The 13,027-nt window shown below is 34.1% G+C and overlaps 1 protein-coding gene across 3 annotated transcripts in view; it reads right to left on the bottom strand.

Moving 5' to 3' along the window:
- SNX16 (sorting nexin 16) overlaps positions 1-13,027 on the bottom strand; it is a 41,825-nt gene that overhangs the window by 10,514 nt on the left and 18,284 nt on the right. For all 3 annotated transcript variants that reach the window (XM_047726938.1, XM_047726940.1, XM_047726939.1), the window contains one exon: positions 2,149-2,218. In XM_047726938.1, the coding sequence (XP_047582894.1) occupies positions 2,149-2,218 (70 nt within the window). The remainder of the gene's footprint in view (positions 1-2,148; positions 2,219-13,027) is intronic.

The following is a 13,027-nucleotide window of genomic DNA, read 5'->3' as shown; positions in this document are numbered from 1 at the left end:
AACCATTCCTTTATGTTTATTTGATATTTGATAAAGGTACCAACACAAAAAGTGTACTGGCATAATTAGGTTATCTGTAGGAACTTAAAACCCTTATCTCATACATTATAAATATCTATCAGGTCAGAATGGATTATAGACTAAATGTAAGAAACTATAAAACTTCTAGAAAAAAAATGGAGAAAACTTTTGTTGACCTGTATTAGGTGGAATTCTTTTTTTTTTTAAAGTGGGTTCCACACCCAACATGGAACTTGAACTCATGACCTGAGATCAAGACTTGGATGCTCTACTGATTCAGACAGCCAGGCACCTCTGGGTAAAGAGTTCTTAATGACACAACATCATAAGCCATAAAGAAAAACGTGATAAAATAAACTTCATTAAAATTAAAGACATTAGTACTTCAAAAGACACCATTAAGAAGATGAAAAGACACATAGAGATCAGGAGAAAATATCTGCAAATCAGGTATCTGATAAAGGGACTTATAGCCAAAATAAAGAAGTCTTATAACTCAATATAACAGCTAAACACACACAAAAAAGGCAAAAGACATAAATAGCCAATTCATGAAACATATAAATGGCTAAAAAACACAAGAAAAAGTGATCAACATATTAAAAAAAAAGTGATCAACATAAAAAATTAGGGAAATGCAAATTAAAACTATAGCACAATACCATTACATACCCACAAGAATGGCTATACTCCAAAAGACAGATAAATCACATTTATGAGGACATAGATAAAGTGAAATTCTCATACACTTGTGGTGGGAAGGGAAAATGGTATAGCTACTTCAGAAAACAGCTTGTAAGTTTAAAAAGTTAAACATAATTTGCCATATAAGCAAATGTTCCATTTCTAGGGCTCAATCCAAGAGAAATAAAGTCAAATGTCCACACAAATCCTCTATGAGATTGTTCATAGCAGAATTATTCAAATAGCACATAACTGGAAACTATTCAAATATCCAACTGGTGACTGAATAAAAGAAGTGTGGTATATGCAAACAATGAAAAACCATTCAGCAACAAAAAGTATTGCTTCTATATTTATAGAATATGAATGGTTGACCCTCAAAAACATGATGCTAAGTGAAAGAAAGGAGATGTAAAGATTATATAATGTATACTATGTTATGCATACTGTATTTGTAAAATATTATGTATACCGAACACTGATCACAAACACACACACATGCACAAAATGTGACTCTATTTATAGAAAATAACTAGAAAAGGCCAGTTTGTAGAAACTGAAAGCAGACCAGTAGTTGTCTGGTGCTGGGAATGTTGGACTGATCGCAAAATGGCTGGCAGGAATTTTTTTCAAGGTGATGGGAACTTCTAAAACTGAATTATGGTGATGGTAGCACAGTTCTATAAATTTACTAATTATTAAATTGTACTTTTACAATGGAACAGTAAATAGCTAATTTTATGGATGAAATTTTTACTTCAATAAGGCTGTTTCCAAAAAGCTATGTCATTTACTCTAATACAAAGAACAGATTCAGTTTAACTGAAAACATTACAAATCTATCAATTAAATCTGTTCCATTTAAATGCAATTGAACATTTGGGGGTGGGGGCAAACTTGCATAAAATCCTACCTATTATTACCAAATCTGTTTTGTGAATCTAGCCAACTGCTTCAAGAAATAGGCCACTCTAACACGTCAATTAGCGTAATCTGAGGAGCATCAAGCTTGAGTTGAATTGATAACAAGACAATAACATCTACTTCTGAAGGTAAGTTTTAATTGATTTTAATTGTAGGCTCTTTACTTTGATACTTAGATGGGAGAAAACTCAGCACAGAAATAGCGTTTTTAAATGTAGTAAAATAAATTTCCAGATGATTTTTTTTTCCCAAACAGTAAAAGGAGAAAAAAAACTAAGATTTAATTTTAGAGCTTCACTGATGGCATGGCATGTATGAACTTTTATTTTTTCACTAAACTAGGTTCATGTATTTCAATGAAAGACATCTTTGACTCAAACATTAAAAGTTTTCTGTGTAAAACGATGATGGTTGGAAATTATAATATTTTGCTGTTTGCTATTCCATTCAAGAAACAATGTAGTTATTGTACTGAATCATTTGTTCCCCTTTCCATGTGATACATAATACGGCACTTACCCTGCTTTCTTCTAGGCTATCAAATGGACCTGGTGGATCATCCAGACAAAGAAATTCTCTCACTGCAAGGCTTTTCAGAGGAAAAAAAATAAGCTGGGGTACAAATAAGTTTACAAAAAACAGAAAGCAAAAGTTACTTTGAAGATATACAGTGTTTTAAGCAAGTTGGTTTTGTGGATATACCAAAAGCAGCAAGTTGGTTATGTGTTTTCACACAAACAACCAAATACAAATATAAAATCTATAGAAGACGCAAAGATTTTAAGCCATTTTCTAAAATCTTAGGAACACAGAGATTGTAAATCCATGCTACATAAAAACCGCAGGACAGGGGCACCTGGGTGGCTCAGTGGGTCCTCTGCCTTCTACTCAGGTCATGATCCCAGGATCCTGGGATAAAGCCCCCACCGCCGCCCTGCCTAATCGGGTGCTCTGCTCAGTGGGGACCTTACTTCCTCCTCTCTCTGCCTGCCTCTCCACCTACTTGTGATCTCTGTCTGTCAAATAAATAAATAAAATCTTTAAAAAAGAAACCAAAAAAACCCCCCAAAACCTGCAGGACATAAAACATAAGTCAGAATAATGGTATAGGAGACCAACCTAAATGATGAGTAGAAACAGGATTACTTTCAAAATTATTAGTTTAAACTATTCTAAAAATGTCATTATCCTATTATGCAGAAATACAATTTCTAATTTATACTTCATTTGTTTTATTGTCAGGAGATGATTTTAAAGTAACAGAAAAGTATTTTCTCTGAAACAAGTTAAAGATTTTTTGCAATCATGTTTATTACATAATTTACTTATTTTCCACAAAAAGTTTAAGAGAAAAAAATACTGAACAACTCTTTTCTGAACTACTATAAATTTGGAAATAATGAAATACAGTTGACCCTTCAACCACACAGGGGTTAGGGGTGCTGACCCCCTGTGCAGCTGAAAATCTGCATATAACTTTTAACTCTCCAAAAAGTTAGCTTCTAATAGCCTACTGTTGACTGGAAGCCTTCTCCATAACAAAAATGGTCAATTAATACATATATTGTATGTTCTATTATATACTTCATTTTTACAATAAAGTAAGCTAATGTTTTTAGCAAATCATAAGGAAAATACATTCATAATACTATGCTGTATAAAGTATGTGTATAAGAGGATCTTCGGCAGTTCAAACCTGTGCTGTTCAAGTGGCAACTATAATAGGGCATTGTCATCTTTCTCAATTATCAGAAATAGGTTAAAATAGTAGAAAATTTAACTTCCTTATTACAAAAATACTCACTTTTCTAAAAGCAATTTTGGATGGAGAGGCAACTCTGTTTGCATGTTAAAACATATATGGAGACTTAAAACTTTTAGGTATAAAAGGATAAAAATATGATTATCTTGAGGTTCTGTATAGATGTCAACCTATGCTGAAAAGGGAATGGTACATTGGGGTTTTTATATTGGGTCAGATGGGTTGATGATGACAGTGGATGGTCATGAAGACACAAATGGAATATACAGGGAAACCTTTCCAAAAGTAAAAATAATGTGAATTAATATAGAGAAATGTGTTAAGAAATTAATCCAGAAGATTGCAAAGACAGAACAAAGAGAACTGAATCTGTGGACAATAAAATCTTGACAATACAGGTAATAAAGAACATAGATTCAAGGAAACAGAAAAAACCTGAGTATTCATAGTCATGAAATAATAGAGATGGAAAGGATCTTAAATGTGATCTAGTTGATTTTTAAAAAATGTGATCCATATTGTGCTTTTTATCCGTTTCATGTGTTCAGCAAGAGTATACCTGAACACCTCCAGGAATAGGGAGTGTTTCACTTCTTAGAATAAACCATCTTATGTTTGAAAAATACTGAAAATTATACAGAATTATTCCTTTTTTTTTTTTAAAGATTTTATTTATTTATTTGACAGAGAAAGATCACAAGTAGACAGAGAGGCAGGCAGAGAGAGAGAGAGGGAAGCAGGCTTCCTGCTGAGCAGAGAGCCCGATGCGGGACTCGATCCAAGGACCCTGAGATCATGACCTGAGCCGAAGGCAGCGGCTTAACCCACTGAGCCACCCAGGCGCCCCCAGAATTATTTCTTCTACTGAGCTGAAATTTTTCTTCATGCAGCTTCTACTCAAGAATCAGTTCTGCTTTTGAGCCATTCAGGGCAAATCTAAGTCCTCTTTCACATGATAACCCTAAAAGCACATTTTAAGTGTTATATTTCCTCTAAACTTATATTCCGCCCAAAGCAATACTAATACATTAATATTCTCTTTTCTTTCATCCTGTAACAAAATTTATTGCATACTTAAAGCCTACATGGGTCTGCACTCATGGAGCCAACATTTCCCCCCCAGTTTTACTGAGGTAAAACTGACAGTTAAAAATTGTATGTATATTTAAGGTGTACAACTTGATTCAAGTATACATTGCAAAATGTGAACTACAATCAGGCTAATTAACATATCTATCACCCCACATAGTTATCATTTCTAATATTTTTAAAGTACATTTTACAACAGGGCTTTCATATATCCTATTTCATTTGATTTTCACAATAATCATGTGAGGTGAAGACAGGCATTCCATTTCCATTTTACAAATGATACCAAAGTTCAGAGAGTTAAAATGACCCATACAACGTTACAAGTGGTAGAAAAAGACCTTGAATATGTCTTCTGAGTCAGAATATGTACCTTTTTCTACCTTTAAATTCTTTTCTGTTATATTTTGGTTCATTTGGATCCTTTCCTCTTGTTGGTCACTTCCCTCAGAAAACATTCAACTTGTCTATCTCCTTTAATCAAGGCCTCTAGAATATTGCAGTAGGTCTAAGAGCAGAGAAGAACAGACCACACATTTTTTTGGTTTAGCTATTATATTTCTATCCACCCATTATTAGAGAACCAACTATTAGGCAAAAAATGAGCCAGAGGAAATAAACTGATTTTGGGACTGAGAGGTCAGAAGTATGGATGAAACTCTGAGAACAGCCTTTAAGATTGATATGGAAAGTGCACAGAAGTTTATAGAAGGGTCTTTTTTTCTTTTTAATACTTCAAGTGTATGATAACCCAATGTGAGACACTGTTTTCTTATAGGTTTATACCCAGACTTCCTCATTCTTTAGTAACATTTTTATGTTTGCAAATTACCTAATTATTGAAATGTTGCTGCTAGGAAAGAAAAAGTAGTTAAGGGAATATATGTGTCTCTTTTTATATCTTTGACTTATAGTAGAAATTAACCCAAGATCAACAGTGATATTGACAATGTACCCAGCCGTAGGAATCTTTTTTGGAGGGGCTTTTCTATTTCATTCGCCTTCCCTAAACATCTTTATGATCTATACTACTGCCTCATGACCTATTTATTTTATATTATACTTCAGTAAAAAAAGAAAAATCTTTATAATCTATATAGCTCACTAGTGTGCTACTCAAATGAAATCCAATGGATTTTTTTCCAATATAGTTCACAGTCATATTCCATGCCCTACCTTCTTTAATCTGTAACATAAGAATGAAATTTGAAACTGGCTATACAACTCTGATTTATAAAATACTTTCTCAGGGGTTCACTACATTTCCTGTTTCAACAGTACTCAGGAGGCAGAGGAAGAGAGTCAGTATGCTCATACTATTCCCATAGGAGAGGGACACAAAAGAATCTCTGGGAGATGGTAGCATTTGAGAAAACAATTTCTTTCACAGACATTCTGATACCTTTTTTTCCCCTTCTAGAAAAGGAAAGCTTTACCCATGCTTGAGAACCACTGACTAGAGAACTTTATTTAGATTTGATAAATATTTGACTGCCTGTGTGTGCCATGGTTCTGCTCAGTGATTTCCTACATATTACCAATGTATAATTTATAAACAAATCAAGTGAATTCAAATAAAATATAAATACCAAAGACTATTATTATTAAATGGTCTATAAATTAAATAGAAATCTTTTTTTCCCCAGAGAATTGAAATTTTTACTTTTTAAATTTTTTTAAAATTATTTTCAGTTAGCCACTGTATAGTACATCATTTGTTTTTGATGCGGTGTTCAATGATACATTAGTTACATATAACACCCAGTGCACATCACAACAGGTGCCCTCCTTAATACCCACCACCCTGTTACCCCCAGAAGTCATTTTTTTTTTAAAGATTTTATTTATTTATTTGACAGAGAGAGAGAGAGAGAGAGACGGTGAGGGAGGGAACACAAGCAAGGGGAGTGTGAGAGGGAGAAGCAGGCTTCCCGGAGTAGGGAGCCCAATGCGGGGCTTGATCCCAGGACCCTGGGATCATGCCCTCAGCTAAAGGCAGCTGCTTAACTGACTGAGACATCCAGGCGCCTCCTTAGAAGTCAGTTTTTAAGAAAAAGTCTTACTCTTTTTTCCTCCTTGTTCACCAATAGGTTCAATATAGCCCCCAATCTCTCCTCCATATTCAATCTTTAATACTTTTGGTTCCATTTGGCTATGATAATAAAGGTAAGAGAAACAGGATAAAAAGAGAAACCTATCTAAGAGAAAAATCCAACAATCTGGAATTAAAAGGTAAAGAAAGACTTTGTATCCTTCTATGCCCTTTATAACCTAGAATAGTTTTTAAGTGTGTTTGGGAAAATTCTATTTTAAAATTGAGATCAGTTGTTGACTTAGCTTGCCTGAAGATAAGGAGACCACAGATGGTATCCCTCAGCATTTTTTATTATCAGAGCAAATTTGCCCTATAACTTTCTCTTCCTCTGATTCTCTAAAAAAGTTTTCTGTCAGAGTTCTACTGTATTTTCAAACTTAGAAAATGATTTCATCTGGTGAACTTCCATCTTGTATTTACTATTATAGTTAAATCTTTTTCTTTCATAAATATGTATCTGTTTACAATGATTTTTTTAAACCAGTAATTTAATAGCTAAAAGTGCTCTTAATCTTGAAATGTATATTTTAAAAGAAAAAAACAAAACCCTTAAAACTAATGCCTACAATTCATTAAAAGGTCAGTCAAGAACTAAAAATACGAAAGAACTAAAAATACTAGATACCAGTTCTGTCAAAATCAAATTAAGCACAAAAAAGCTACTGCATGAAATCTCAAGGATTTCAGATAGAAATGTTTTATCAGTTAGTATTTCTCTTCAGGACACTCTACCAGCTAAAAGAAAATAACAGAAAATTAACATTAAATACAACCTGGAAGATAAGGACTCAGGGATCAAGTCTGGTGACAGTGAGGGTCACAATGGAGGTAGGCTTACTGGGTATGAGGCTGAAGGACTCACATTTAGAATCCTGTGGTGGAATACTGGGGTAGTGGGGAACCAGTTTAGATCCTGATTATCTCTTGCCTAATTACTAGTCCACTTTTGCCCCTATGCTCAGTTTTATTCCTTCTAATCCAGAGTACTTCAAAAACAAACATTTTATGTCAAACCCAGGTTAAAACTCATCTATGCTTCCTCTAGCAAGAGGGAACAAAGCCAAGATCTTTGTGTTGGCATAAAACACCTGCCTACATTACAGTTTTAACTGTTTTTCTTAACTGACACTTTAAAAAGTACATCTTCATAACTACTTCATGCCTCCATACCTTTACTCATGCTTGCTGCTATTAACCTGGCCCATCCTTTCCACCTCTATCTGGCTAATTTGTACTTATTCTTTGTGGCTCAGCTCATCTATTATCTCCTCATGGAGTCTCTTCTGATTAGATCCCCTTTCCTACCCATGTTAGGTTCAGTTTTCTTTTTCCCCCAGAGAGAGAGAAAGCGCATGCGCGTGTGCGCGAGGGAGCAGGTGCGTCAGTGGGCAGGTGCATGAACCGGTGTGTGAACTGGTGGTGAGGGGCAGAAGGAGAGGGGGAGAGAGAGAGAGAGAATCTCAAGCAGGGTCCATACCCAGCTCAATGCCTCATGTGGGGCTCGATCTAACGACTCTGAGATCATGACCTGAGCCAAAATCAGTCTCATAACCAACTGAGCCACTCAGGTGTCCCTAAGTTCAATATTCTTCTATGTATTACCATGGCACCTTGAAGAGATTCCTTTCACAGCACTTATTACACTGTATTATTAGTATTGTCTGTTTATCAATATCAAGTATTGTTTGCTTCACCAAAAGGTAGATGATGTTTCTAGACTGTATAGACCTTATTCAAACCAATTAGTACACCATAGAATAAGTATTCCACAAATAAAGACTTATTTATACAAATAAGTAAGAGTTATACAATTAGAAAAAAATTTAATGCAACTGTTAAGAGCATCAGAACAAATTTATATCCACTGTTGCAGATAAACACTCTACTACAATTCTCAAATCTGAGATGAAATTTAGGTTTTAACAGATACTCCTACTTTCACAAGAAGGTAAACTTTGGATAGCAATAAGACCAAAAGTCTTAAGAGTTAAAAAGTCAAAATCTGGTTGTTTCTGATGGTGTGACCTTAAGATTCATGAGGAAGCACAATGAAAAGAATACAATATGAGAAATTTAGAGTTGAAAGGGAACTTTTAGAAGCTACTTATATCAAATACCTCATTTTCCAATTGAAGACATTGATTAAAATCAGGTAAGTAACTGACTAAAATTATTTTACTGTTGAGCTCCAAAAACTAAATTTTGCATAAGATCTCTGACACCCAATTTAATTAGATGAGAGTTTAGATGTATCTGAATACAAAATATTTGGCCTTATTGCATTTAAAAAAACTGTCCATAATTGAATGTTTACCAAACTAACATTAGTGGTGAAAATCACTTGACCAACCTTAGCAAAGTGTTGGTTCTCATGAGTTGGGACTATATGAGCTTTGCATATATAATTATAAAAATACTAAGAGTAACTTAATAATATCTTTATATATAAAATCAACTTAAATACATTAAAAAAGCTTCCTGTGAGAACATAGTTCAGGTTGAAAATGAATAAAAAAATAGTTTAAGCATTCTTGTTCCAGAATAACAGAATTACTGAATTTTACAACTAGAAGGGATCTAAGAAGTCATCTAATCCAATATATCCCATTTAATAATCCCCCCTTCAGTACCACCGATGCTTATCTAGCCTTTTTAAATACTTAAGGTAAAGAGAAACTCACTTTCTAAAAAAAAGGCAGAGTATTTTTATATTTGATATCCTGAAATGATATGTAATTCTTTCTTATCTGAACTGATAGGGTCTTCCTCTAATTTCTCACTACTATTTCTAGTTTTACATGTTAGTCTTGCTATTAAAAATGAGGTCCTTGGTTCAGCATTATCAGCATCGTCTAGAAACCTGTTAGAAATGCAGAATCTTCACTCCAGACCTGCTGATTCAGGGCTTTACTTTAATAAGATACACTACGGTTGGAGAAACACTATTTTAAATCTAAGTATCATCTGATTAATCTTTCTTCCCATCACAATTTTTCAAATATGTGAAGATGGCTATTTTATCGCCCAAGTACTTTTGCTTTTTATTATTTTTTTAAAGATTTTATTTATTTATTTGAGAGAGAGACAGTGAGAGAGAGCATGAGCGAGGAGAAGGTCAGAGAGAGAAGCAGACTCCCCGTGGAGGCGGGAGCCCGATTCGGGACTCGATCCCGGGACTCCAGGATCATGACCTGAGCCGAAGGCAGTCGTCCAACCAACTGACCCACCCAGGCGTCCCTACTTTTGCTTTTTAAAGCCTAAATATTATCATTTTTTTTTCAATTGCTCCTTCCTGTAAATTTTTCTATACTTTTTTTTTTAAACTATGAACTGCTGTTGATGCAAATCCATCCTGATTTTTTTTAACACATACAGAATTTAAAACATGAATTTTTGTCACTGAAGTTCTTATAGATGGATGGTAATTTGAAAAAAAATTATGTAATTTAACCTCTCTATTTTAAAAGAATTAAAAAGAAGAAAAAAACTCGGTAAATCAGGATATTTGTGTAGTGTTTCTGAAAATAGAGAATAGTAAAATTTGCTGTGCTGATTAAATGATGCAATAATTTTGAAGTAGCAGAAGATAATATAAACCAGTAAATAACTATATTTATAATTTATAAATAATTTATAAATAACTATATATGGTAAATAGCTACAACCAAATTGTGCAGAGTAAGACTTCTCCCCTCCATCTATCTTTAGATATCCTTCACCTTAACATGCTGCTGGCATAGGACCTGTGCCTTCTTGCTTCTGCATTTTGATACAGTACTCCCTTCTCATTTATAAGAGAGGGAATATAGAGAGGGAGTATTTACCTTCTCTTTGTTGGTCCAAATATCATTAGTTCTTTAAAATCCAGCTCAAATCACCCTCTAGGAAGCCTTCTCCAATTCTCCCAGTCAAAAGTTCTTTCTCTCTCTTCCTCCTCTGAAAGAGATCTAACTCTACTCACGATAGTTTTTTTGTGTGAATATTCCTCCTATTCAATTTTCTTGAATAAAGGATCAGTATCTAATACACCTTTGTGTACTATGGTACTTTATATATAGTTAAGACCTAAATAAATATTAATGGAACAGATAAAATTAATAATAAATCCTCTGATTTATTGAAATCTTGAAAATATTAAGTTTTTATTCTGTTTTCTTTGTATTTTCTAAATGCATCTGAAAATAATATTATTTTAAAACTTTCAGACCAACAATACTTAGTATCCTTTCAGTTCTTACTTTTACTTCTGCTTTGTTACAATCAGAGAGGTTATAATATTAAGAGCTGCTGGTTGTGTAATGGCAAGCTCTTAGCCAACATGAATGTTAAGAACTGTGTTGTGAAGTGTTAAGGATATAAAAAAGGAAAGTGAAAGGACTGCAATTATAAATCTATAAAAAGTTAATATCAAATAATTACTTGATCATGTAAAGAAAGTAATTTTTCCATGCTGCCATTACAATTCTAAAAGGATGCTAATAGGTATATCAGCAGGTAACTTTAATTGATGTTTTAAGTAGTGATTCTTTTTCTTAAGATTTATTTATTTGAGAGAGAGAGTGAGTGTGCACATGGAGGTGAGAGTGAGTCTCAAGTAGACTCTGTGCTGAGCATGGAACCCAGAGGGGCGGGGGGCTTGATCTCACGACCCTGAGATCATGACCTGAGCTAAAACCAACTGAACCACCCAGGAGCTCCTAAGTACTGATTCTTTTTTTTTTTTTTTAAAGATTTTATTTATTTATTTGACAGAGAGAGATCACAAGTAGACGGAGAGGCAGGCAGAGAGAGAGAGAGGGAAGCAGGCTTCTTGCTGAGCAGAGAGCCCGATGCGGGACTCGACCCCAGGACCCTGAGATCATGACCTGAGCCGAAGGCAGCGGCTTAACCCACTGAGCCACCCAGGCGCCCCATAAGTACTGATTCTTAAATGTTTTATATTTTCATACAGATGTGTTGAGATTTTCTCTTTTCTCCCTTAGAAGAAATTCATAAATGGCTGCTTGGCAATCCTAGACCTCCTAGATATCTCCTAATTATTTCTTATTGGCTCATATTCATCTTTCTACCCATAATTTTAATTTAGCCTTCAATGTTCTCAAATTCTACTTCCTACAGTATTGCTTCATCATTGAAAAAGGACCAATCTTCCCCTTCTCTGAGTTCCTTCTACTTTAATAACCTGTGTCATACCAAGTGGACATTCATAAACTCCCTTATTTTGTTCATATGGAAGCCTAATTTCTTCAAATTAATTTTAAGACCAATGAGTACACCCTCAGGTTCTTTCATATCCTTCTTGGGTTGACAAAGAGCAAGTGCTTAAGATATAGATAAACAACTCGTCTTCCCCTCCCTGCACTCAAGCTTTAAAGAAAAGCTTATTAAGAAGCTTTTTAAACTGTGAAATAAATAATGGTACACAAAACCCACAAAAAGGATAGTGGTTATCTCAGAATAAACAAGGCATAAATACTTCATTTTGAGTTCAATTTATCTAACAGTAATCCCTAAATGTTTGATGATGCAATATGACAAAAACAAGTAGGCAAATAGCGTGAGGAGCACTACATTCTTTAATGCAATACTTCTTAGAACTTTCAATACTCTAGGAATGTCAAATGAAATCTTTTCCAATTTATTTGGCTAAGAAATCTTTGTTTCTCTGAAACACCTATTTACAAGTTGAACAAGGCCATTACCACACTGTTCTAAAGTATGCAGTCCTGGGCGTGCCTGGGTGACTCAGCCAGTTGAGCATCCTGTTCCTGGTTTTGGCTCAGGTCATGATCTCATGGGTGGTAAGGTCAAACCTCATGTCCTGTTCCACACTTAGCAGGGAGTCTGCTTGGAGATTCTCTCCCTCTGCCCCTCCCAGCCTCAAATAAATATGCAAATCTTAAAAAAAAAAAGTGTACAGTCTTAGTAACAACGGATCTCAAATGTCACTCGTATGTCTACCTTAGAGACAGAGATCTACTACCCATAATTTAAAAAAAAATAAGACAAAACTAAGATACACTTTCACTATTTAAAAAATCAAGATATCACAAAATCAGTTTATTAATGTGGTTTATATCATTTGATATTTCACTACATAAAAACAGGGTATAGTCATTTATAGAATAAAAATAATAATATTTTTAATACTAAGACATAAAGGTTTATAGAATAAAAGAGAAGAGAAGGGGATAAGATATGTACGTTGACTTTTTAGCTGTAAAAGTCTTCTTTTTGTATGGTTTAATATATATTTTCTTCAAACAGTTCTATGATTTTAGAGTTTGCTGGCTTTTATTCCTGCTTTATGTGTCTGAATTAACACTAACCTTTTATTTCTTTTGAGATGTAACAATTTTGGAAAGTAGGGAGTACCCATGTCCCTGATACCTAGAACACACAATCACTAAATTTTGTCATATTTGCTTCAAACTTGTTTCTTATAGATAATA

Source organism: Lutra lutra, chromosome 4, assembly GCF_902655055.1.
Source record: "Lutra lutra chromosome 4, mLutLut1.2, whole genome shotgun sequence".
Taxonomy (NCBI): Eukaryota; Metazoa; Chordata; class Mammalia; order Carnivora; family Mustelidae; genus Lutra; species Lutra lutra.
This window is presented reverse-complemented; position numbering and strand designations above follow the sequence as displayed.